This window comes from Hippichthys cyanospilos, chromosome 1 (assembly GCF_059441005.1).
Source record: "Hippichthys cyanospilos isolate Australia breed blue-spotted pipefish chromosome 1, RoL_Hcya_1.0, whole genome shotgun sequence".
Lineage (NCBI taxonomy): Eukaryota > Metazoa > Chordata > Actinopteri > Syngnathiformes > Syngnathidae > Hippichthys > Hippichthys cyanospilos.
Genome location: NC_142369.1, coordinates 23595310 through 23622935, shown reverse-complemented (window position 1 = coordinate 23622935; position 27626 = coordinate 23595310). Strand labels below are relative to the sequence as shown.

The 27626-nt window shown below is 39.3% G+C and overlaps 1 protein-coding gene and 1 long non-coding RNA gene across 5 annotated transcripts in view; one reads left to right on the top strand and one right to left on the bottom strand.

The window, feature by feature from the left end:
* The window catches only part of ntrk2a (neurotrophic tyrosine kinase, receptor, type 2a), an 85943-nt gene that overhangs the window by 43205 nt on the left and 15112 nt on the right, over positions 1-27626 (bottom strand). For 2 of the 4 annotated variants that reach the window (XM_088415448.1, XM_088415456.1), the window contains exons 11-13: positions 26226-26237; positions 26074-26111; positions 25903-26002 (exon numbers count right to left, since the gene is read on the bottom strand). In XM_088415448.1, the coding sequence (XP_088271574.1) occupies positions 25903-26002; positions 26074-26111; positions 26226-26237 (150 nt within the window). The remainder of the gene's footprint in view (positions 1-25902; positions 26003-26073; positions 26112-26225; positions 26238-27626) is intronic. The other 2 variants (XM_088415462.1, XM_088415467.1) reach the window with 1 other exon arrangement.
* On the top strand, positions 1470-26305 carry LOC148429723 (uncharacterized). Its single transcript, XR_015865673.1, has 4 exons — positions 1470-1551; positions 19496-19603; positions 19964-20107; positions 25878-26305. It is a non-coding gene; the product is annotated as an uncharacterized LOC148429723 (long non-coding RNA).

Sequence of the window (27626 nt, the reverse complement as noted above, 5' to 3'; positions counted from 1 at the left end):
ATCTAAAAAATGCAGTACATTCTTTTTTCTCCCTAATGGTTGATTGGGAGTCTTCAACCCCGTAATTATTTAACCCCGTAATTGTGATGATAAAGTTCAAGTGAGATCATTGTCCATGTGCATTTGTACAGTGTTGTACATGTGTTGTTGAGTGTGTGTAGCTGTTTATTTCTTCATGCATCGACTATTTGGTTTCTGTTAAAGAAGGCTCTTTAAAAACAAAATTGTCATCTGCGTTATCCATGATCGCTAGTCGTCTTACAACCTTTGCGCTAGTAGCTCTTTGATGGCCGTGTGAACATTAGTGTCAATAAACTGATTTCACTGTATCTAATAAAGTAGGGGACACAATGTGACAGAAGAGGCAAACTCTTTAAATTTTGGATGCACAACCTTCACTAAAGGAACAGTAAGAATTCTACACACTAATCAAAATTCAACACATGTATTTCATATTCATACATTATTTGCCAATGCTGTATGCGATGGGATTTTTGACATTTTTCACGCTCCTGAAGGCTTGTTGGTCAAACACTATCATTTGTGGTCAGTTCTTATGTAGTTTCTTTTTTTTCACCAACCGTTGTCGGTTTTAGAGGTTTAATTTCCTGGAGCGAAGACTCATTTTTCTCAGTAGACAACGAAAACAATCGTCTGACAGAACAGCTGTGTTGTGTCAGACAAGGTCGGACGATGGCGGCGCTTTAATCACAGTACATCTTGTTCACAGTCGCACTGTCACATTAGCACGATGCCATCCACGCTGCCTGCTTCATCAGAGGTTTGTGCTCAACAATGCAATTAGCTGCTTAGTAAACCAAAAAAAAAAGAGAGAGAACAGATGGCTTTTCATACATAGGCTATAGCGGTGATAAAAAAATATTGAAGTTAAATGAAAAAATCTATGGTGTATTTTGGAATATGCCAACACCCACTCACACTTTGTGACTACAATTTCTTGAGGGGTATTGCAATTGATATTCACTTGCGTATCGCCAGTAGGAAATTGACGGTGGGATTATTTAGGTTGTGAGAAAGGCATCATATCGTTATAGAAAAAGTAAGCGCAATCTTTGTACAGGCAGAATTTTGCTACCTTTTTATAGCGTTGGTTGTGGTTTTGATTAGATTGCGCAGTGTCTCTGAGTCAGCTACTATGTTCATTGGGTTAAATAGTGCCGGCCCATTTTTTTAAGTCTTTAATTTGGAGTCGTCGGTACTGTTTTACCTCGGGGGGCTTCGGATAAAACGTTTTATGGCCTGAGTGCCGGAGCCCGATAGAAATGACGACGATGAGCGACCATTGATCTGCCTCTAGCTTGCAGGGTACACCGTAGACAAAACGTAGCCATTTTCCTGTGTCTGTTGCCCAGGGCGATAGATGTCGAGAGGCTATAGTAGGATTGAACAACATCAGGGCCTGTCAGTTAGACTCTCAAAGGATCTGTGCAGGGTGCATGTCTCTTGCCTGGGGAGAAACACGAACAGTTATTTGAGAATAACGGGGAATTTTAAAGACTGCATTGAATGGATACATTTGGTCCCTCGAAGGTCAGTCACAATTTGTTGCATGACGGCAGAATGGATTGTTAGCTGGTTCGAGGAGCTAACCAAGCTGGGTACATTTTTAGTCAATGTCACTCCTTGTCAAAGAAATAGAATAGAACCATTTTAAATGCAATGCCTTTATTGTCATTGTACAGCAGATATACAACCCAATTGGGAGCGCTCCTTTGATTGGTGCATATTATATGAATAATGAAAAAGAAATAGAAATGGAATCATATAATTCATAGGACTGTAGTCATTGATCTTTTCAGTGTTTCTGCTTTGTTGTTATTCAGTGTTATAAACAAAGGATGGACTCAGATGTCCTGTAAGAGTAAAAGTCTTTTGTATACAAAAGCTGGTTATTACAGAGTTCTATAAAGCTAATGCCAATTGAAGCGGACACATAAAAACACACTCACACAAAACGTAAGGCCGGTGTGATTCATTTACAACATGACACAGAGATATTCACAAATGTAATGTGACACCTAAACAGGAATGTTTAATGTTCAAAATTCATCCCATCCATACAGGTTCTCAGCCACTACCCTCACTAGGGACATAGGTGTTCTGGAGCCTATCCCAGCTATCTTCAGGCAGTAGGCGGGGTCACCCTGAACTGGTTGCCAGCCAAACGCAGAGCACACATATAAAAACAAGCATTCACACTCACAAACACGCCTAGGAAAATTTGGAGTGTCCTATGCATCTACATTACCATGCGTGTTTTGGGGAATGCCAGAGGAAACCAGTACCTGGAGAAAACCCACACGGGCATGGGAAGGACATGCAAACTCCACACAGAAAGGCGATTGCCAGAATTGAACCAATTTCTAACCAATCTCCCACTGTGCCGCCCTGTTTAAAATTCAATTTCGTCCAATATCTTTGTCAAACTCAAGATTTTCACAACGTTCCTATTTGCCACTCCCCAAATAAGACAAAAATTGGGACATTTTGGCTGTCTGGCTCCATTGTAGGTTTTCACCTCCTTTGATGAGTAGCAAACACATCCGCCACTAAAAGGTCTCTGTGACCCCTCAAGCTCTTCTCAAAATGCACACACCACATGCACATGCACCTGCACACACACGCACATACACGCACACTCACACACACGCACACACACGGTAACATGAGCCCCAGTGGTATCTAAATTGCTGTCGCCCAAGTGGACTGAGGACAGGAAGTAATGTATTGATCCTGACCAGGGTGGAAGGATGTGGGGGAGACCAGACACAGGAAAACTCTGTCTTGGTGGAGGTGTGCATGGTATCAAACAGACCTTCTACAGTAGTTCATTACTGTTGTGATGTCATAGAATCACCATCTGCACTGCAGTATTTGGAGATTCTTTGACAATGTGCTTTTTGTTTTTGTCCGCGCTCTGCCTGTAAATTTGGGGGGAAAAAAAACGCAACAGTTTCAACATAAAGCTATTGTGCTACTTTTAATTAACATTTGAAGACATTTTAAAGGCTACATATGGAACTCATTACTCTAAATCTAACCACTTGTTTTCAAATCTGAAAATAAAAAAATGATGGAGAGAAACGCAACAAAATCTATATTTGACGATGGACTATTGATTGTACATCGTGGGAAATACGATAAAACAAATACTGTAAATTAATAAATAAATACCTTGGTTGTTTAGTGCATACTTGTGTTATTTGAATATGAAATATATTAATTAACAAATGAGCAGAACTTGATTCTTAGTAACAATGCAACTGCTTTAAAAAATTGCAATACAGGTACATGAAATAACAACTACTGCAAAGACTTTAGTTAGAAGCTTTTAAAATGACTCCATTGGCGAACCCATGGTTTTATGAGAACCAGTGGAATGGCATTATGAATTGATGTGGGGCTTGTGTAGTCATCTTATTAGATTGGGGACATGGGACTCAATACTTGCATAAACCTTTTTTTCCAATGATGCAATTGACACAGTTTCAAAACCATGTAATAGTGGACAGCTAAATGGAGTTAAGAGAGCGACGCTATCTAAAACGTGGGTGTGGAGGGAGGGGGGCAATCGGTATAGTTTCATGTTCCAGCGTTGGTTCGCATCCCATAGTCTTTTCGCAGCTTAATGATTAAACAAATGTATGTAGGCTTTGCCCAGTATTAATGCTGTTTCCAAACCAAAATACAGTCAAGAAAGGGAAGAGCATGTGTAGCGAGTCGAGAGCGGCACAGGGGATCAATACTCAGCTGTCGATGTCTCTGATACCATTGATTCTTGATTCTTAAACTTAAACATCGATACATTTGATACTTCAGTCATCCGAGGCACTGTATTTGCAGCATCCTACTAGTAAGAAAAGTGGGATGGATATTGATTTGTAGACACATGCCAGAAGCAGGGAAAGATAGCGGTGGCCAAAATGTATTTGTGTGGGGCACACAATCGCTGGGATCACTGCAAATTACGATGATTTCCAAATGAATAAAATGTGCAAAATATTGTCCGTTTTGATATAGCCCATCAGACAGGAAGAACGACTAGTCTACTGCAATATATTGCCGTAGGGATATTTTGTTCAATTTGTATGATTTTTAGAAAAACATGATATGTTCTGTTGTATTTATTATTCATATAAATCAGACAAGCAGTGAAACAGTGGCATTCCCCCAAAACATTACAAGCTGTAGTTCAATCATGCATAAAATAAATAAATAAAATGAAGAGTAATCAAAGGCTTGGTCAAATCTCCTGAGACTTCCTCTTGAAGTTTACCCTAAGGATCAATTTCGGGAAATGCCACAAGGTTTTGTCAGTTTGACTTTGAATAAAAAGTGGTTAAACTCTCTTTAAATATATATGACAGTTGATAAGTTCCAATCCTCGCTTCATCAAGCATCACCTGCACAGGTAATAGAAGTTACACGCAACCAATTTGTAGCCAATCAGAACAAAGCACTTGTAGAAATTTTGGATGTCTATAGAACGTCTTTTTTCTTCACAAGACCTACCAAAGATGAGCAGGATACACGCTCTGCAGATATTGGCAAAAACCAATGATTGCTCTCTGGTAAGGTTGGCATGAGTAGAGCAATGGCGGCTGCTTCTTACTGTTGTTAGATAATGACCACATGAAAGGGCCTCCTCCACTTTGGCCCTGATGCAGAGGCCAATCATATTTTCTCTTCTTCACACCCCCGCTGGTGAAAAATAGTCATTTCCTCCTCTCCATTCCTGCTTACCTTTTCTGTTCTAACCTCTCTACCACCCCACTTTCTTGAGTCACCCTCATGTCTTTTTTTCCACCAGATTCTTCTTCTTTTTAATGTTCGGCCCACATTCTGAGGCTTCAACGATGTATATGACGACCGATTCCTTCTTCTTGGGGACACTTTGCAGTAACGGGTGTGAGAATGCGGAAGTTAACAACTAGCATCGACGCCATTGGTGTCCAACGTACAGCCCCTAGGCAGGATTTGGCTCGCGAGATGTTTTTGTGAAGCATTTAAACAAATGAATAGGACCAAACCCATCAGTTTGCTGTCTACAATCAATACACATAATTTTTTATTTTTAAAAGCAATACTCAGATTAGCACCGAAACTTACAAGTGGAAGTGACCAGCTGCTACCGTTTGTGTGAAATAATTTGCAGAATGCTACAGTACTAGATACTTTGATCGCCCTGAAGAGATTCACAATGGGCCGGGGTCAACATCTGGGTCATTAGAAGACATTATTAGGCTTTCGTCCGTGTAATATTACGAACAATCAGTCTTGTATTCGTTTTTAAATGTATTTTGTTTTATTTTACTGCTCACCAGTTAGCACAAAGCGCTTCCATATTTGCACTGGATATTTGTGTTTTATCGTATTAATTAATTTTAATTAATGAACAGCACGTCGGCCTCACAGATAAAGGGACCCGAGTTCAAATCCACCTCACTCCATCCTTCCTGTGTGGAGTTTGCATGTTCTCCCCAAGCCTGCGGGGGTTATTTCCGAGCACTCCGGCTTCCTCCCACACTCCAAAAACATGCATGGCATGTGAATTGGACATACTAAATTGTCCTTGAGTATGATTGGATGCGTGAATGGTTGTTTGTCTCTGTGTGCTCTGCAACTGACTGGCAACCAGTTCAGGGTGGCTTGCCTGAAGCCAACTGGGATTGGCACCAGCAAGCCTGTGACCCTTGTGAGGATAAGAAAGAAAAGAAAGGATAGAAAAAGGATGGATGACTGTATTCATTAATTCATTTATTTTTAATTCATCTTGTTTTGTGTTTTATACAAAGTATGTGTTTTATGAACAAATGAGAAAAAAAGGTCATAGAAAATTTCCATTTGTTTCACGCAATTTAAGGGAAAATTTTATAATGGGATACAAAGGGAAGCAGAAAGAAAGTCCTTTCAGTACTGTATATATTCATCTTTACTTTGTATATATAGCTATTTTATCGCAATATATTTATCAAAAATCTATATATAGATGACACTGATAGTTTTTAAGTTATACACCATGATTTTACCAGTCTGGTCCACTTGAGAATAGATTTTCCTCCATGTGGCCCCAGCGCTAAATTAAGTTCTCCTGATCTGAGATACCCCTAACTACAAGTTATAATTTTTTGTAATTAACCGGGTTCAAAACGTGCTGAACTGACATCAAAATGGTAGAGCTGAATCATCTGGTATCATTCATCGCTGTTGTTGAATGATACCATTGATATGGCAGTCATAGCAACGCATTCGACACTCCGAGGTTTTCAGTTTCTTGCTGTGCTATTTTGAGGGGGAAAACAGAATAGAGCACAGTAGAGATGATCCAAAAGTTGTACTCTGCAGTGATCTGAAAAAATGCATAACATATCAAATTTAACCATTCTGTACAGCTTGGAACAGAAATAGACAATTACATAGAGACCACTTATGATATTGCTGAGGTACAGCAAGAGGAAACCCACACAACCACTTCATCAACCATTACAACACCCAAAAGACACATTTTCTTTGCTGCAAGCAACTGCAATAACATTGCACGCTGTATTATTATTGCACCAGTCAGTACTGACCTCGGCTATGACACTTAACACTTTTTCTTTTTTCTTTTTAAATCCCTAGGCGTGCAATGTTTCCTTCAGCGATTCACCATCTTTACAACAGCACAACTTGGCTTTAGCGGTTTATATTCATGCGTTAAATTTGGACTCTAAAGTTTCCAGTGCAGTACGCGACCCAACACACCCCCTCGACAGCATATCAACAGACTCTGTGTAAAGCCTTAGGCATTCATTGCCGATGGCAACAGCGTTCGTGAGCAGGCAGGTGAGACTGGGAAGTCGATCGGTGCTGAGCAACACTTTCACTGCACATTGTTGTCGCGGCGCATTCTCATGAATTTTCTGGAAGCAAAGAAAGGTGCCCTGGGTACGCACTGTAAGTGTTCAAAGTGCACCAATGAATATAAATGCGTGCGCGCACACACACGCACTACACCAAATAAACAATTGCCTTTATTGAAAGAAATGCCTGAAAAGGAAGGAATATTTTTCAAATAAGCAGCTAAAAGCCCCTTGAAGGCAGCTTTTAAAAGCACAATATGCAGAGTTTATGGAGGCGCTCCAGGGCCACTAAAGTCCTTGAATATCTCCAAATGTAGTTGCTTCCTTGCTTTTCCAGAAGTATCACACTAAGTCCACACTACTGCTAATGGGGACATGTAAAATTCGATAAAGTCGTGCACAAATGACACAAAATAAGCAAAATAATAAAAACAACAACGGCTTTTGACAGTCTTACATTCGCAAGTTTTAGCATTCTTTGAGAAAATGTAACAGCATACAGGTTACACAAATAAAACACATGCTGTATGTACATTTATGTGTAAGTGAATGATTTATATAAAATAAGAGTTAAAGTACATAAAATACCATAATTATAGGCCTAACAATGATTTTATAGCTGAAAAAAAAATCATGTTTGTTGTAGACAGTCTTTTGATCATTTTCCACCTAGTAGGAAAATTTACATTCCTACAAAGTGGTGCAGCCCAGTTAAAGGCTGCCACAGTAAATCTTAAAATGTTTTGAGGTCCCCCAATGGTTGGAAATAATCAGTGGACTGATTTATAGTTGTGGTTGTTTTATTTACTTTGAGTGATGATAACAGGAGCAGGCACATGCAGAAATACTCCCAAGGGTATTTAACACATTTGTAAAATAACATTAAATTAATTAAAAAAAAAAAAGTGAACAACAAAATTAAGATGTGCCGACTGGTAAAAGTGAAGCTTTTGGTTGAGTTTCATCCACTAACACGGTGGAATCTGACTATAGTACATTGTTAGAAAATCCCTATTATTCTCCCACCGAAGAATTCTGAGGATATCCAACAAAAATACTCCACAAACAGCAGATATGTTCAATGTGACATTTTACCACAAAATAATGACAAGCTTTTCCTTGCTATTAAGTAGAGGCCAGTACTTTTTGCCAAACATTTAACCAGGTCCTAGTGAGTTTGAAAAGCGACAATACATTCAAGTTGTTGTTGAAGGCCGCCTCAATCTATTTCTTAATGTAAGAAAAGGAAAAAAAAAGATTGATGTCTTTTCATAGGTACCCACTAACATAATGGCATCGTTTGTCATTTAGAGTATAATGAAATCAATTTCATTCACCTTTCTATTGCTCAAATATTGGGTATCATGAGTTTGGGATGTGATTAGTATTTTGAGCTTAATTAGCACTTTGGCAGATGGATTAGTTGCCGCTTGGCTTCCTGGGCCTTGAGGATAAACAAGATCTTAACGCCGCAACACTCGAATCCAATATTCCCCACACATCTGCCTATATCAGATTTTCGACAGTTACTCAAAACAGCAAGAAACTCCGCAAGGGAAAGTACAGAAAGATTACAGTTGATTAAAAATAAATGGTTTCTTTTCACTGATTTGAGTCTGAATTGGTCGTTAAATTATGCTGATATCGCTGGAAAATATGAACGCAATGCTTTGATGATAATGCGAGCATGTAGCCAACATGTCGTTTTACCAAACAGCGCGCTTTATGTTATGAGACAATTTAACAACAATGTATGTTCCAGTGACGGACACAGACATTATGAGTGCGTTTGTAAGAAACATGTTGCGGCAAAATGTTTTTACTTCACTCCTCCAAGAAATACAACATACACAGTTGTTATCGTGAGCTAAGATAAATATTACAGGGGAGGTAAAAACCTCATATTGGAGTGGGCTGTGTGCACTGTAAAAATAACCACGTTGATTTACAGGTGGAGCGAATGTTGACTTGCTGGCAGGTGCACTAGGAAAAAAAAAGCCTTTCCTGACGCCGATGCTCAGGATGTTTTGACAGGCATGATACAGCACACCTGCAGAACTCATTTGATGGCCGTCTAGCGGTTTGCGAGCATGCCATCATCCAATTTTACTGATTACAATGACTACTACTGTTAGCTTAAGACAATTCAGGTGTCTGGTTTGCAAAAAACATGTAAACCTGGCTAAAATCTATCAAAACGTAGTAGTGGGTGCATGTACCATAGTATTCATTGGCACCAGGGGGGCAAATGGCGTTGGACGGGAGGAGATGCTGTGTGCCTAGGAGATATAGGTTAATGGCCATCTCTATCCATCTGAGGTGAATAATTCATTCAATGGGGAAGACCTTTACATTCCATTTCTCTCGATGATTGCTTAATGAGGTTCTCTGGCCTGAAACTGGACTACCTAGTAAAGGTTTGAGTGTGTTTTTGTCGACTTGATACTTGTATATTTGTACGATCCCCAAAACGTTGCCCTCTCTCCCTTGTGCAAACAAGAATTCTTTCAGTCTTTCTTTTAGCCTGGTGTGTGTCCGCGTCCGTTAGTGTGAGATCACCTCCACTGGGATATTCACACATCCTGAAGGGAAACAGCCAAAAATGAACATAACAGAAATATGAACAAAAACAGAAATACATTTAATGATGACAATGATGATAAAAATAATAATTAGTTGTGAAGTCAGTGGCCCTGGAACTATTCTACATATTAGTATTTGTTATATGCGTTACATAAAGTGGAAAGTGTTTTCAGTTAAGATTGCATTTGCTCTAATCCAAGGGTCCTAGGTTTATGACAGTTGCGTCCAAACAGCAGCAACACAACCTAATTTTGTATGTAAGCCAGAAACTAAAAGTACCTATAACTAACCGCTGAAAATAGCAGTAAATTCATAATTACAGTAAATATCTATAACCGTTCGAAAAACATTTAAACCATAACTATTTGATGAACGCTGGTGACTGGGTTTGCTTTGATGTGTTGGGTAACCGGGTTTTCTGACACTGCTGCAGGACTGTTTCTCATTGCCCGTCATTTGCAAGCTAAAAAATGCTATTAGAACAGAATACATTTGTGTAAAAAACCTTTGTTTGCATTTAATATAAAAGAATGCATTAAAAATAAAACTGAAAGTACGGTAGTAACTGAGCATACCTTCTTTGCCGTCAATTCTTACGCAACTGGGCAAACTACTTCATTGCATGCCATCTGTTACGACACAATTCTAGTAACTATTTGAGTGAAAAAAAAATGTATGGCCTTCAATATGAAAAATTGTATGAAAAACAGTGATTGCGGAATTAACTACGTATTCTTAGAGCTCCGTGCAAACTGGTTCAGTGCACACTCTATGTCACATGAAAATATTTCCAGTCGGGGATGCCGTAAACCGAGGACCCCAAATGATTAACGCTTTGCTGATGCTGAAGCCTGGTTAGGGTTGAGTTAGGCTCAGGTGAAAATTTAGTGTTAGTGTTAAAGTTGTTGCAAATGAATAACAAATGCAAACTTGCAAGACTCCATCGATGACAGGACTATTAGAAGTTTCTAATGATAAACACATAATCTCGAATCCTCACAGCTACACAACCTAAATTACCTCTTCTCCATGACTGTTTCTGCGGAGGTACTGTATAGAGATAAGGAAGAAGAAGCAGCATGCGTCACTGCAAGTGAGTGATAATGTCAAGTATATTTATGCATCAATTATTCAGCAAAGGTCAACGTAGCTCTGAGCGTGTTTGACAAATTCACAGCGGAGCGGTGTCGCAGTCAAGATCATGTTTGTTGAATAAAAAAAACAAAACAACAACAATTTACTCACAGTTGGGGCGAGGTGACCTTTTAACACCGTTGCCACGACAAAGCCCATCAACGTCACTTTGGTACACACTCACACAGGCATACGGCAGAACTCCACTTTACACTCTTTCACCTTCCAACTAAATTCTTGTAGCATTTCCTGCCAATTTGCAGTCCGAATCCAGGCAACCGGCCTGCTTGGTGGATTGACAGTTTCCGACAGAGGCGGGAGAAGTGACCCCTCTCAAGTTCTAAAATGCACTTCAACTCACATAAAAATTGACAAATCCAAACCAAAACTCTGACTAAAGGCAGAAATTAATCTACAAAAAAAACCTCAGAAACCCCCCAAAATTCAACCTGGCCTTGCTCAGAGGCCTTATCTAACAAGCTCGCTGAATAATAATGTCGATTGCGTTGTTAGCTTGTCACGCTAGCCGTTGCTGTATGTTTGCTTGGCCGCGCTTCATTCCGTCAATAAACCTTTAAAAAAATCTGTACATTGGCAATATTCACATTTTTGCATCCCAAGTAAACGGGCACAAAAAACTCGAATTCGGGAAGACTCTTGAATTCCCCCTGAATATGTTGTCACGTAAAGGCATTTTGTTGACTTCCTTTAACGGGTCATTGTTCTTCTGCGCATGCTCTCACTGCAAGGAATCTGGGTCTTTTTTTATACAAACATACTTATATGTACCATGATGGCATTTATTTGCTGAGGCGAGGGGAGGCACTGTCTTACTTTTCTACTCACAAAGGAGCCGAATTTGAATACATTAGGTTCTAAGTGGGGTAAACAAACAGGGTGAAACCCAAGCGCTATAAAAGAACCACACCACCGAGACAGTAGGAAACAAATTACTTCATGATTGTGGGGAGTGACATCAATATAATGCGCTTTATTAAAAGTAGAAAGTAAGAAGTGGAAATTTGCGCCATGCAGTGATCTGATGGTCACCATCTCAATCAGGGTAAAACAATTAACATAAACTCCTTCTCTAAAGCATGTAAAAAGAAAGATTGCAAAAGTTTCAGAAACCTTAATTTTGACATATCCTGACCCTAACCACTAAGTGCATTTGAAAATAGCCTTTGTCACCTGGGATTAAAAAAAAAGTAGAGTGTTATTAAATATGCATGTGTAATGTTTTAACATTTGACGTTTCACACATGGGTGATGTCATTTTACAGTTTTACGGCACGCCCGTACAGTTATTCGAGTTCTTGATAACGAAAGATCCAAAAATAATTGATCTCGATTGGAAACGTTTTTTGAAGGAGACGGTAGATAGAACAGTATAAGGGAGGGAACAACTGCTGCCTCTGGTGGTGTTATCATCACGTCAGGCTCTTCAGTTTGATTCGAAGCGACTCCTATTTTGCCACCGTCCTCCACAAACAAAGGGTTTTCTCAAGCACTAAACTAAACAGTTGTCTGAGCCAAGCGATGCCACCCACGCACTCTCCTCTGTAATTGTTTTACAAAGATTCTGCAAGGACGAGTCCCTTCTCCAATGCAAATATAAGGTGTTTCTGTGAAGCACATCACAAACCATCAGCATTAAATTTTGATTATGGCTAAATCATTTACGAGAGGGTTAATTCAAATTATGACCAAAAAATGAATAATAGGATTCATATTTGATGATGCAGGGTGTCCCTATGCTTTTGTCTGATGCATGAGGAGAAACGTTTATATGTAATACTACTATGCAACATAAAACCTGGAACGATTGCATTCGTTGCTATGCCACATTTCGATAATGGGAATGCACCAAGGGCACTTCTCGTCAGCAGCTGCAAAAATGTGGTTGACGGTTTTACAAAATAAAACAAAACACAAGTCCATTCCACCGCAGTGTCTGTCCAATGTGCAATTAAGGAGCATGTGCTGTGGAAATGAAGTGGAGGCGAGGTAAAGTAATGGCTGACACGTCTGTCAGGAAGAGAACGCAAGGAAGAAAACAACCCCAGGCAGCTGACACTTGGTGATAAAGGACATGGAGAGACGAGCCAAAAACAACAACTTGCTTCCCGCAACTCTCTGACGCCAGCTTTGTCATTACTATTCACTGAAAACGGGGGAAGAAACCCTCTACAAGTTAACAAGGCGCACAAAAACCTGCTGTCACTAATACTTGGTGACTGGGAATTCTGAAATTTCATATCTAGACGGAAAAAGTCAAAGAATTTCCTCTTGAAGTTCGTTCGAGCAAAGCAGACTGATCTGAGATCCGGACAACTGATATCACAGAACAGCGGCAGTAAACAAGACATTCAACAAGGACTATACAAGATAAGTTGTAGATCCTGACCTTCACTGCAAAGTGCCTTTTCCGTCCTCTTCGGAAACACTCAATCATCACGATGAGGTAGCAGAACCTTAAAACATGGAGTTTTAAAATCTCTCTTCAAATGTGTCTCCATTTTATACATTTTTACATTTGACATGCCCAAGACACTGCTCTTCTTACAAAAATGTGTTTAATAAGTGGTTGAAAAAAAGATTTATTGTCCACAAGTTTGATCATTCGACTGGATTTGATCATGTATATCTTAATGTTTCCACTGTCACAGTAAAATATAATTTGATTTGAAAAAAAGAACTCTTAGATATTTGAGATATATTTGATCAATAGTACACAATTTTCTAACTGAATCATGCTAACATCCTCATAAAATGCTATCATAAGTCAAATGTCCACCCTGTTGACATCTTAAAGGTCCACTATGTGCTCACAAAATGCTGTTGGCCAAATATCCACCATGTTATTGTCCAGTCTGTCGGCAATCTCACTTTAATGGTTGCATGTATTGTCTGCTTAACCAAGCAGGTGTCAATTTGACCCAATTTGGGCCATTGATCTTGATACATCAAAGACAAAGCATTCAAAGAAAACCCCTGGAAAGCTAAAAATCGTTACAGATTGTCAAAACGGAGAGGGAGGTTAAAAACGGCACCGTGATTTCAATTTGAAATGTTTGCAAATGGGAGCTAGATTTAGACTAAGGACCTGTACAATCTTTGACTCTCACGGGATGAAGGTATTGAAAGAAAGAAAGAAAGAAAGAAAGAAAGAAAGAAAGAAAGAAAGAAAGAAAGAAAGAAAGAAAGAAAGCATTCATTACAACACCAAAAAGGAGGGGAGAACATGTTGAGCCCTCCATCTAAAAAATAATAATAAAAGCTATTCTTCTTAACTTCTAAAAGTATATGCTTCACTATGACGAATTCCGCAAGTGATACATACCCAGCCACAGCATTTCCCAAATACTTCAAACAATGAACAGACAATCTCTAAGTGTCAGGTCCCTTTGAGGATCAAGAGCTATACTGTGTAATAATCTCTGGTTTTAAAGATAGACTAAAATGGATGCATTGGATCTCAGGGGGTTGAGCACATATGTGTTCCATATATTGCGCTTTGAAAATATCTTTCAATGTTCCAGGGAAGTTATTTCTTCATCGTTGGACAAAATAGATGATCCTTTGGGGTTGGAAACAGGTGAGCATCTGCTTGTTGTTTGCCTTGGAGTGAGCGCAGCTTGTAAATATTCCCAAGTAATATATAACAGATTTGGCTTCTAACACTGACTTTCCCATGTTCACGGAAGGAAAATACAAATTGCTTTTATCTGCGCTGATGCTTGGTTGCCAGTCATAAACGGGAGAAGTGAATAATATTTTTCCCCGCGATGACTCACTGGGTAGCCGAACACGGCAAACTGCAGAGAAGATCCTCAGTAATGAACGCAGGGGCTTTGACGTCTTTTGTTGGCATCCGGGTCCTCCCCAGGTGATGCTTCTTGCTCCCATGCCTGTGTGTGAAGTCAGTGATTCACTCTGCTTGTATTAATGATTTCCTTTTTGGCGATGGAGAGGGTTGTCGTGGCAACTGCATGCAACAAGGTAACAGAAGGTGACCGACTCTTCAGGCTTCTTTGTTGGGGTCGCAGGCTCAGCTCTTCGGATAATATTCATGATATGTTGGGAAACACATTCACCTTTGTTTGAAAGTAAACATTTAGGACCAAACTTTAGCAGGCCTTTATTCTTTTTATTCAACATTTTTTAAACGAATGTTCAATTTATAAGCTGTATTCCTGGATTAGTGTAACCAAAGATATCCTTCCAGTCTAACCCCGAGTTTTCCCCTCAGATAAGGGCCAGACGTCTACAAAGAGATCCTGTACCGTTTGATTTATGTGTGAGATAGGGCAAACGTTGCATCAGGGCAAATTGTGGCTATTTCACCGTGTTAACATGCCTCCACGCTTGAGCATCTGACAGTTCCTGACCGGCGAGAAGAACATCACCAAGATGAAGCAACCTCCCTACTTATCGAACCTGTTGCCATGTGATTTATTTTTTTTTATCACTTTTCCAAGATCAAATGGTCCATCAAGAGGACCCTTTTAAAGACATGGATGAAATCAAGATGGCCAACTAAACGGTGGAGGGTCCCAGAGAAACAAAACAAATCCAGACATGAAACACTGGTGGCAGAGAAAGCTTGAAACGGCAGTCTTACTGCTATATGCCTGCCAGCATGCTTTCCGTTAGCTGATGATGTCAGCGGAAGGTAAAAAAAAATACAAGGCTGCATTATCAACTTGGCAACAAAACCATGAACAACTAAAAGAAGTAAATTCAAGTGACAGCTCTCGGAAATCCTTCAGGACGTGCCCCTCACATGGGAGAGCGGGAGGGGAGGAAAACCGTATAAATAACGCATTGTTTGCCCTCTATCACTTCTATTTTACTTAATTTAGTCTCTATCGTTGAGCAAATATCTTTAGCCTGACAGTCACTCATGCGACTTGACACACTGACAAACACACAGAAGCAGAGATGCTTACCTTGGCATTAGCCAAAGACGAGGAGGCGTGGCCAAGACGAGGGACTCATCTTGATGGGCACGCAATCAATCGATCGATCAATAAACCTCTATCTGGTAGAGTGCTGTCTACAATCACTCAGTACTTCTAATGCCGCCATGCACGGACTTGCGAGCTTGCGCACGCGCACGTACTCCTTGCCTTTGGCCTACAAATCTACAGCACAAAAACAAATAGCCACACTAAATGATTTTGGCAGTCATCTTTGCCAACACGTATCCACATTCAGAGAGGCAGCATGGTGCCATTTGTGTGCTTGTATATCTTGGCCACCCTCCTTCTTGCGCGACAAGGTCTTGATCGATAGAGCCTCGTTCTCATTGCGCCTTATCGAGGACATTTAAAGGATTGCCGAAAGAAAGCCCGGGTGACACAACCCGGACGTTGTCTGGCAGCGCCTGCGTTTTTGCAGGGACTAGTTTGAACGCCTCCGCACGCTGTAAAAACATGAGTGCCTTCTCGCACAAAAATTGCAGTTGATCGTCTCATGCCATGAAAAAGGCTTGGGGACTTTTGTCATAGTAAAACAGTCACCAATTATTTCCCTAAACTAAGTAGGCAGCAGTAATCTATCATGAACCAAAAACTTGCCCACAGACCAATTACGTTCTGATGTTGCGGATTTGGGGGCTTCTCAGTGGAAGAGGGGTTAGCACTTCCACCTTACAGTCAGAGTTCCGCGTTCAATTCCAACTCTCTCTGGCCTTTGCATGTGCTTCCCGGCGTGGGAACTCCGGCCTCCACCCGCACTCCAAAAACATGTATGGCAGGTGTATTGGGCTCTCTAAAATGTCCTTGGCAGTGTGAATGGTCGTTTTGTCCCTATGTGCCCTGCAATTGGCTGGCAACCAGGTCAGGGTTGCCCAAAGACAGCTGGGAGAGGCACCAGCACGCCAGCGACCCCAGTGAGGACAAGCGACTACAGCAACTGTATGGATGGATGGGTTTCGGATTCGGAAGTGGGCGCAGGCGGCATTGGCATGTTCTCATCATGCTTACATGGCTTTTCTTCTGATGCGCAGATAATTCCTCTTTCGCTCCAAACGCATGCATGCTAGGTCTTTCGAAGCCTCACGTTTACATCGGTGTGAGTGCGAACGGCAAAAGTCCAAATTCAACTTAGAAAGACTCCAGCTCACCCATGAACTGTGCGAGGACAAGCGCTATGGAAAATGGATGGCTGGATAGCATAACTTTACACGCTTATGCAGCAAGGCCATCGCGATCGACAACCCATAGCTGACTCGTCTGCTGGGAGAGCAAGAGAGGGAAGAGGCGGGTGTGCTGAGCATGCTCAGTAGCACCCCTGGCCTACGGTGGAGTCGGACTGACCTTGAGGGTGTCATATCGATCGATCAACACTGAGGCTGCGCATGTGCGTCGGGGAAAGAAAGGGAAGGAGGCGTGCAACTTTTCCAAACAAGGAGAAAACCGAAACCTCCGCTAATGATGAATCATTGATGGAGAGCGGACAGCCAAGACTTCTCTTCATGTCGACTTCAGCATTCGCTCTCGCTTCCTCGATATGTCTTGTTGGCCTTGCAACTTCACTTCCTGTCCCGTTTTCTTTTATGTACTTTTGACCGTCTTGCGCCTCAATCGCATCGATCTTTTATTTATTGTTCATATTTTTAACATAATAACCAATCGGAGTGGTGCGCTCTCAATGTTGTTGTATACTCATGTGCGTTGACAATAAAGGCATTCTATTCTATTTCTAATATTTCCCAATGAGAATTTAATTGTTGATCATTTGCGTTGTTTTAATGGCTTGGGGAGCTAAACCTGAGATCAAACTTTCTGTGATTCGTCTTTCAAATGTGCATATCTTCTTTATTAGCTGTTGTTTACTTAAATCGTGAAAGTATTCCTACAAAAAATGCATGTCGCCATTTTTGCGTCGTCACTGTTGCGAGCGTGCGAATTTGTGAGACTGTGATAGAAACACATAGTTATAAAATAAACATTCAGCAATATGATGTTTTGAGGCGCACTGTAAAAAATTGGCCATCACCATGGAAGTGAAATAAAATATTATTAAGCGGTATAAAAATTGTGAAACGCCAACGAACAAGTTGTTGTGCGCAAGAGAGGTCATTTGAGTGCTATGTTGCGTTTTTGGGTTTTGTTGATGTAATAAAAGTGAAGGTTGAGATCGACCTGCCTACCCGCTGCCAATCTTGGCGGCCGCGGGCACGTCTGAAAAACTTGCAACAGAATGACACGTGTGCGCCAGGGCGAAAATGGCCGCCGTGCTGTTTCCAGTTGGATGGCCATTCAAAACAAGAGTTCTCTAGAAAATAAAATGCCGTGCAAGAACAAGTTTATCTGACGAAACGGGGGCAAAAAGGGGCAGACCAATGGTATAATACTTTATAGTACAATATGTATAGCGAAATATATTAATTATTTCTTCTTTTTTTTTTTTTTTTTTAGAATTGTATGGTGTTTCGACTTACACTGAAATTCAGATTACACCGCATTTTAAGAACGGATCTACATCGAGGACTACCTGTGTGTGTGTATGTATGTATATATATATATATATATATATATATATATATATATATATATATATATATATATATATATATATATATATATATATATATATATATATATAAACACACACACACACACACACAGTATGCGGAGGCAGGCAGTAACAGTGTGTCATCTGTACATTATTAGTGATGGAATTCCCATTTCCGCTGGTAGACTGACAGAACCTTGAAAATTTGACAGAATAGGGGCAGTTTGGGAAAAAGGGTGGTTTGGGAATGAGAAGCAGGAGGAGTAGAAATGGTATAAGAATTTGAAGTTTATTTGTAGTAAACCAAAGAAAAGCTACAGAATTATTCATGGTCATAAATGTCCTCACCTACATATATAAGACATACTGAGGTTTGAGGTTGTCTTGATACCTTTCTGTAGATGTCTTTCAAGGTGTTTTTGGACAGTTAAAAAACCTTTTATCGTGGGTCATGCTCCGCTAGTTTGCAGATTCTTTTTTAGTACAGTGTATTTAAGTCAGCTCTCTGTTTGTTATTTTGTGTCTATTGAGAGTGAAATCGTAGGGTTGGCCGTAGGGTTAGGGTTAGGGGATTTTTTTTTCTTCGATCTGATTTTCTTTGATTTTGTCACAGTAGATACGGGTTTTTGAAATGGTAATGTTGTTACCTATCATTAAGACATTCAAGTGTTTTTTGTTTTTTTTAATTTTGATCGATGGCCAGTTATAACTGCAACAGACTATCACCATTTTGCTGAAAAGAACGGTAGGTAGGCAAGCCTGTCCGGGACGAGTATATCAACATTTAAAATTGAACCTGTGAGGTTTTTGTGTGGCACCGTGTAAAGTCGCATGGGATGTGAGTAAAATATACAAGTATTTGTAAATAACAAGAGCCAAGGACACAGCGGCGGACTGGCACACAGGACAATCTAAAACACTTAGCGTACAAATGCTAATGTCATTTCATGTAAAAAAAAATGCAATCCATCATCACCAAAATGTATGTAGACATTGTACTTATGCCAATATGAAATATCAAAAAGATCACGACATTTTTAGAGGTTTTATGAATGTAGCGGCTTCCTCATTAAAGAACATGAGCTTCTGGAAAGAGAGACTCTATGAACTGGAGAATGCGTGTTTAAAAATCTCAAATATTGGGTTGATCTTAATATCTGCAATTGGCTGAATTGGAGCGTACCATGCCTACTGCCTGAAGACAGCTGGGTTAGGCTCCAACATGCCCATGCCCCTTGTGAGGATAAACGGTTAAGATTAGATGGGTGTATAGCTGTAATATTTTCCGAGGTTGAAGTGAGCATAATTAGAGGTCAGTACAAATTTTGGTGACAATCGATAACAGCTTTTGGACATTTGACAACTTCATCTTTCCCACATTACACTTTTAGGACTGCCCCAGGCGGAATCTACGTGTGTCAAGTGAGGAGCATATTCCATCGGGGTCGATGACTCAAGCACAACTGTATTTGAACCTCTTTCATAAAAGAAATCAAAAGGTGCCACAAACCCTTCGAATGTAAAATAAAGATCCATTTTCTTTTCCTTTATTTCTTAGCCAGGTGGCCTGTTTCATGTGACATGTCAGCAAATCCACCGTGTTAGGTGGGATCCTTGTGTTAGCCATAACTTACTTGACATTATTTTTATTCTATTATTTTGCGCAGTTGAAAACTAATAACTGATTTTCCAAGTGCTTTGCGTTACAAAAATATGTATTAGTCACTGAACAAAATAACATGTTTGTTAAGGCACCAATATACAGTATTTGTGTCATTGTGTTGACCGTGCACCCACACAGTGTGAAATTAAACGATCAAGTAAATTATTATCTGACTATTTCTGAAAATATGTCTTAGCATCCAGCAGACTGGTTGGCATGTCCACCTCACAAAGCAGAGGTTGCGGGTTCGCTTCCGGCTCCAGCCTACCTGTATGCATGTTCTCCCCATGCCTGCATGGATTGTCTCAGATATTCAGGTTTCCTCCCACATCCCAAAAAGGTAGGTTTACTGGGCACTCTAAATTGTGAAAGTGTGAATGGTTGTTTGTGTTTCTGTGCCTTGTGATTGGCTGTCAACCGGTTCAGTGTACCCCGCCTATTGTCTGAAGACAGCTGGGATAATGTTCCAGCATACCTGCGACCCTCTTGTCAGGATGATGGATGGCCTGATGCTGATGGCTCAGCAAGCTGTTCAGACGTTTAGCAAATTGTTTCATCTCAATTGGGATAAACTAGCATGTCAAAGTCAACAATAAGTAAAGAAGCAGCATTAACACAGATTAGCAGTACAGTATTACAGTATAGGCTCCTACTCCAGTCCTCGAGGGCCGGCATCCTGCGTGTTTTCTAGTTTTCTCTCCCCAACACAGCTCATTCAAACCATTAGCTAATTAACTAAAAAAGCAAGCTCGGCAGAATCTTAAAAATGACCCTGATAATTTGAATCAGCTGTGTTTGATAGAGAGGGTTCGAATACATGCAGGAAACTGGCCTTCAAGAAGTGGATTTTGACACGTGCACTAGATGAAGAGCTACTTCAATGAGTTACAATAGAAACTTAATCGAAACTCGTTTTATGGATGGTGAAAAATGTTTGTGTGTCTTTGAGCAAGCAGTATTCAACCATTTTTCGGAATCTGCAAACAGAGGGTAAAACCTGCTCTGTAGGGAGTGTCAGACTCCGATACTGTAAACAAATATTTGTTGTTGTTGTTTTTAGTTGACAGGAGGGCCGGAACAATTGCTAAGTTGACAATGTACAACCTCTGATTATTACAGTAACATACTTTGCATTTGCATGAACCAGAACACTGCCCCAATCCCATCCCAAACATGACATGATTTCAAGCAGAGTGTGACAAGTGGATGTTCATTTTTAATTAATTTTATAGGAGAATGTCAGAGACCTTTCATTAAGATTCCTGTGACCTGTTTTAAATTGTGAAACTATTTGCATAATGTGCTTCTTATCAAACTAACGGATGGGATTGTACCAAATGTCCTGATCTGACCGGATACAAAGAAACATTGTCTTGCATTGCAAGGAGGAGTCGGGTCACGCCGTGAATCTGACTAAACTTTCGACAGGTCGTCAACTTTATCTTCCTCTGGCAGCAACAAAAAACTCTGATTGAATCATCAGTACCGCTGTTGGTTGCTTTTATCCAAATATTATACCTACATTGCTCCAAGATACAATCATCAATTGCTATACCCCTTCTGACTTGAAAATAACTGATTATTCCCAACTGATGTTTCCAATGCACTGAAACAGACAGACTGTGATCAACCAGAGAAGTTGCACTGCACTGCATGCGGCCAGGCCGGCACTGCATTGCACATTAATGGATGTCATTTTCGCAACCATCTGCCATAACAGGCAGTACAACATTTCACAAGCGCACGAAACATTAATAACAAGCATATAACAAGCACGTGTGTCAAGAATCGGGCATATTGTGAGTAGCGACTTGCGACCAAATTCTGCCCATTTGTTATTGACGAAAAAGGAGCATAAGAATCTCGCACAGATGAATTAGGTAAACATCAGCGATAGTCGTGAGATGGTTCATATGTGTGCGTGCATGCACACACACACGGGAGCTGTCACGAATAGTCCAGGCATAAGTTTGTCGCTGTATGACTAGTTGAGCAGTTAATTCAATGGTATCGTACTCGGTTTCCTTTCACTGGCGATCATACAATTAACGTTGAGTTTAGCGTTGATTAAAATTGGTTAGGATGTCTCCAACTGATTATGTTTCGAGCGGTAAGGAATGTATGCATGTTCTTCGATTAAAGCACATGGAAGCTCATTTAACTTGTCTGTTAATAATTGCTGCAAGAAGGAAAAATAACAACTGTGCTACTTGCTTTTAACTTGTCACAGGAGACGCATTCAAAGACCGGTAAAACTGAGGGAACTCTGAAAGAGACTGAACTTTACTGCGTTGAACGACAGAAACTACAAAAAAAAAATAGATAAACATAAATAAATAAATCACTTTCGTTTCATTAGCGGCCATACAATTACATTGAGTGAATCAATGATTGCCATAATCATTGCGCTGCGTAAAAATATATATATATACATATTATCCTGTGTTTGTTTTAACAGCAGCAGCAGCAAACAAAGATGAGCGGACTATTTTTTGTTGAAGAAAGGCCAATACACGACGCAAATGGCTGCAATAAGTATAGACAGCATTTTAAAAGTGTTTATTTAAGGAATGAGACCATTGGTGCTGGTTGATGAGGAGGGTTTCAAAGAGATGATTCAGATTTTACTGAACATTAGAAGTTTCAGTCTAATACAAAAAAAATATTTTTTTACATTCTAGCAATGATCATTTATACTTCAATTTTTGTTTATTATTCTACTGGAAGGTTATAAAAATTCTACTGCACAAGTTCACTTTAATTTGATTTACGTCATTAATTTAATTTTGTAAAATTTTTTAACACAAGCTCAAAAATATAGCTATATAAATGTGCTTTTCTCCTACTCATTTCTTCAGAACACTGGCCGACTCGCTCAGTTCTGACATACTCAAATTGGCTGTCTTGGGCGAAACACGCACACCCGCCGGTCAATGAGAAGCCTTTTTCACCACCAGATGCACGTGCAGATTTAGTGTACTGCCATATAATGGAATGCCATTTAATTGTTTTGTTTGTCATCGTCAGTCACTGGCACATATGGATGAACAAATATATACTTCAAATTAATTCTGATTGCAATTATAGCTGAAATAATAACTGAAATAATAACAATTAAACTGATGTCACAAATGTGCCTCATGTTTATTCCTGTATTTATTAAAAAAAAAAAAAGACGGAGATAGAGCTAGATACATTGTATTGACCTGTTTGTGTAAAGTGTTGTTTCATGCAGAATTTGCTCATATTCTATGCATCTCCTGGGACCTTAGCCTCCCCCAGCATGAGTACCTTGTGACATCACATCTTTCTAGGAGTTTCTTTAACTGAACTCGTTTATTTGTATGGTCCTGAATTGCCACAGTCTGAAAGGGCTTCACAGGTGAAGAGAAATCACAGATAGTATCGCACACGGCATCATAAAAACAACGGCATTCCATGAACAAAGCTCCCAGAAGAGGAAGGAAAAACTAAAAAAAAAAAAAGGACCGCAACCAGGTGGCGCCCCCTTCCAGGATCAACAGGTTGCAATTGATGCACAGTCCAAAAAAACAAAAACAAAACTAGAAAATAATTATTCATTTAATAAAGAAATACATTAATGAATTAATTAATAAACAATTAATTTTAAAAAATGAACAAAAATGACTGAGCGTGTTATGACATCACAACATGCAAAACTTCTACCTCCTGTGGCAACAACTCATGCTAACATCTTTCTCCTCACATGTAGACATTACAAAATGGAGAGGACCAAAAACACAAACGCACACTGAGCCCATGGCCCATTTGTCATGATCGCCACCTCTCCTAGGAGGGCTATGAATCAGTCTCTGTCAAAATACTGCACTTCACCTGTCAGAACTGAGACTAGCAAATCCAATTTATTTTATAGATATGTTGAGATCTTGCATAGTGTTTGTTTTTCTATGAAAAACTCTCAAAGTTAATGTAGAAAACACTACACATGCAAGTTATGTGAAGCAATTGTGGTTAGTTGACCAAGAATGAGAAAGCCAAGTTAAGATATTAGCCACACTAAGTTACATTAGAAGAAAGCAAACGGTTATTGAGACCCACTGGTAAAACATTAGTGAAGTTTACAGGAAATAAAAGAGAAATGGGCTCCTCAGGGGCTACCACCACCTGGAAAGGATGGATGGATTCATTGACGCATTTTTCAAATACAAATATTTGTCACACTTTTTTCTTTCTCATTCTTAGTTAAAATAAGTCAAAAATTGTTCACCCCTTTGATATATAAAACCATCTCTAAAATGAAATATCGTAAAGTAACACACAGTAATCGTGAGGCAATGCACCATCACCGAATAAAATGCAAAGTGTCAATGTAAGCGATATAATGGAACTCGTTGAAATACAAATCGCAGTAGTTCAGCGTACAGTAACACCGTACTGTAATGAAAATACTGTAACACACAATACTATATCATAATTCACTGTACTATATACCATGACATAACTTCATTGGATGTTTCACAACACAACATAACATAGTGTAATGCAATAGGTACTTAAACAATGTACAATAAAGAAAAATATTAAAATTGAGCTTAATACAACACAACTTACTGTAATACAACATACCATAAATCTATGCCTTGTAACGCAAGGTACCGTAACGCAAAGTATCGAAACCCTACTTACCGTAGTGCAAGCTTCTCAAATAGTGGGATGAGCCCCCCTGGGGGGAGCGAGGTGTTGCCAGGGGGGCCGCGGATGATCCCAGGGAAAAGACTTTACTGTATTTTTGTCATGTGAATTGGATTGCAATAAAATGCGAATTGTCATCTTTTTTTTAAGTTTCAGGCAGTTGATGCACTTGGTTTTTTTTTTCCAGTTTTAGACTAAGCTGTAACCCTCTATAAAGGCTGTAAAAAAGAATGAAAAGTTGTTGAAAGTTGATTTTTTTTTGTTAAAGGGATGATGTGTAAGATTTTGATAGTTTTTCTTTAAAAAATGAATAAATTAAATGATTATAAAGGTAAAAACTTTCAAGTGAATGTGTTCTTAACAACCAACAGTATGTTTCAAATATAATAATCCTAGTTATCATTAAATTATATTACATGGGGGGTGGCACTCCTCTGGAGGCTGCCATGTCTGTTATAGCTACAGACAATGGTAAATGCAGCACGCCCTGCTGTCCATAATAAAAAATGGTCAAAATCTTACACATTGTCCCTCAGTGTTAAAAGGGATACAGGCTTGGGTATACTTATACAATTCTTAAAGATAATAATCTGACATAATCAACGCATTGAGTTGGGATGCTGCGAAAGAGTCTTCTCTTTCCTAGGGTGGGCTTGTCAAAATATAATTGAGAAACACTGCAGTAGTGCAACATTCAATAAGTCAACAGACCGCAACCCAACATACTGTAACGCAACATTCCCTGACGAAACTTACCGTAACACGCCATACTGTAACCCAATATGTTACATTACGGTACGTTCCATAATGCAACGTTCCGTAACGCAGCACACCACAACACAATATTCTGGACCATAACGCAACAAACTGTTAGGCAAACTACCGTAACACGGTGTACCGTAATGCAGTATACCGTAACACAATATACTGTAACTGTAACACAGGGTATACTAATGCAACTTAATTTAATGCAATGTATTGTAACGCAACACACTGCGATTCACTGGACTATAACATAAAATAACATACTATAATGTAATAAACCATATTGCAAGATATGCACACATACCATAAAGAATGTAATGCACCACAACCAAGCATGAATGTAACACTCCTCAACACAATGCACCTTAAAGCCGAGTAACACAACGTGTCAAAACACAAGTATAGTGTGTGCAAAAATAATCATAAAACGCTACGGTCTATAATATACAAAATATGCAGTGAGAACTGAATATTTTGTGTCCTTGGGTACAGTATGTTTTTTTTTTTTTTTTATACTGAGGGGTATAATATTCCAGAGGTCCCACTTTTGGGGTGCTCCAATTTACAATACATAGAAGCTCTTGCAGAAGAGCTGCGGAAGAGCCGGTTTATTGCGTCTTAATGAAGCCATCCATTCAACCCATAGAAACATTCTTTTCATGTCTATGCAGAAGAGAGTGGACGGCGCAGTCTTACCTTTGATGCCGAACTTGGAGTTGCCGCCAAACTTGAGAATGGCCAACATAATCAGGAAACCAAAGAAGGCAACGGCGGCGATGCCCACTACCACATACACCTGTGGGTAGAGCAGAACTTAGCAGAAAAGTCAAGCAGACAGGTTGGGTGGATCGTTGATTGAGGACTTACAGCGACTCTGTCCTCTGGTGGGTCTGAAGTAGGTCCATCTGTTATTTAGGAAACAAATATGCTGTTAACAAAAAGTCAATCATCGTATGACTTTACTCTTGTTTGAAATAACATACAAAGAGTAGCACAAAAAAACTGATTTGTAGCAATACCTATGGGGAAGTCTGCAGCCAAGAGAAGGCGGTGTTAGGAAGTAGCAAGAGAGAGAAAGGAAAAACAAATTAGACCGCAAAAAAAATCTGTATATTACAACAATATAGTACAGTGATCCCTCCTACTTCGCGGTCTCAGATATCGCGGTCTCAGTACTTCGCGGTTTTTTCCAGGAAGAATAAAAAATATTTCCAAATGTGAATTTCCCTACGGGGATGAATAAAGTATCTATCTATCTATCTCTATCTATCTATCCAAATAAAAAATCTTTAAAAAATGTGCAAAAATGTAAAAAAATTGAAAAAAGCAGAAAACTACATTATACAGTACTGTATTAATCAAATAAGGAAGTCATATTAGTTAATAACTATGTTAAGAATCCCTCAAGCGTTTGAGTTCATGACGTTTTTTATCTTATTTTGAAATGCATGCTTTTAATTTAATTTAATTTCCGTATCCTGTTTTACGTTCTCTGTGCGTCATTCGGCTAGTTACGGTGACGTAGTGAATGACAACGTAAGCTCATATTTATGTCGTTTATTATCATTTATGTTGCTTACGCACGCTACTGCCTATGTTTAGTAAGCGATGAGGGTTTATTCTGTTTATGTGTTCGTTTGTGTAGGGATTGCACCTTATAGTTAGTAGTTGTTAGTTGTTGCTAACCTGCTAATGTCGGCTAAAAATACAGTAAATTCATAAATTAAGTGTTTATATGTTAGTTTACTGACTTTAAGATTGTTGTTGATTTATTATTCAACAGATACTACATGATACACCATACATGAGCCAAAATAAATGTGAAGTTCAACGTGATGACTTGCGTACTCTTTCACGTAGTCTTGGTGCAGATAAGCAGTCCTGAGAACAAATTCTCAACAAACTAAGTCATATTAGTTATTTAATGAATATACAATAATGTTAATAAGGATAATGTAATGTTAAATAATAGGAGAAAGGAAATAAAATACGCAAAAAATACAAAAAATACAAAAAAAATGTCGATGGTTACCGCTGCTATATTGGGGCGTACATAGAAATCTCGGAACTGATACCCTACTTCGCGGGTTTCAGACTTCGCGGGGGGTTGACAGCCCCCATTAATCTCGAAGTAGGGGGGATCACTGTAATCCTTCCTGAACATGCATCTTCAAAATGAGGAATTTGGTGTATTGACTACAGAAACACCAATGGCACACATGAAGCATGCACATATTAAAAAAAAAATAATAATAAAAATTTAAATTAAATTAAAAATAGCTTTTATCTACATTTGATGATGAAGACCAAAAAGAAGAAAAGAAAAATAATCACAAATCACACAGGAAAAAAAGAAGTTATGTAAATAAATCAGTAAGTTTGAGTAAAGTTAGAAGTAAAAAGATTTAATAAGACCTTTC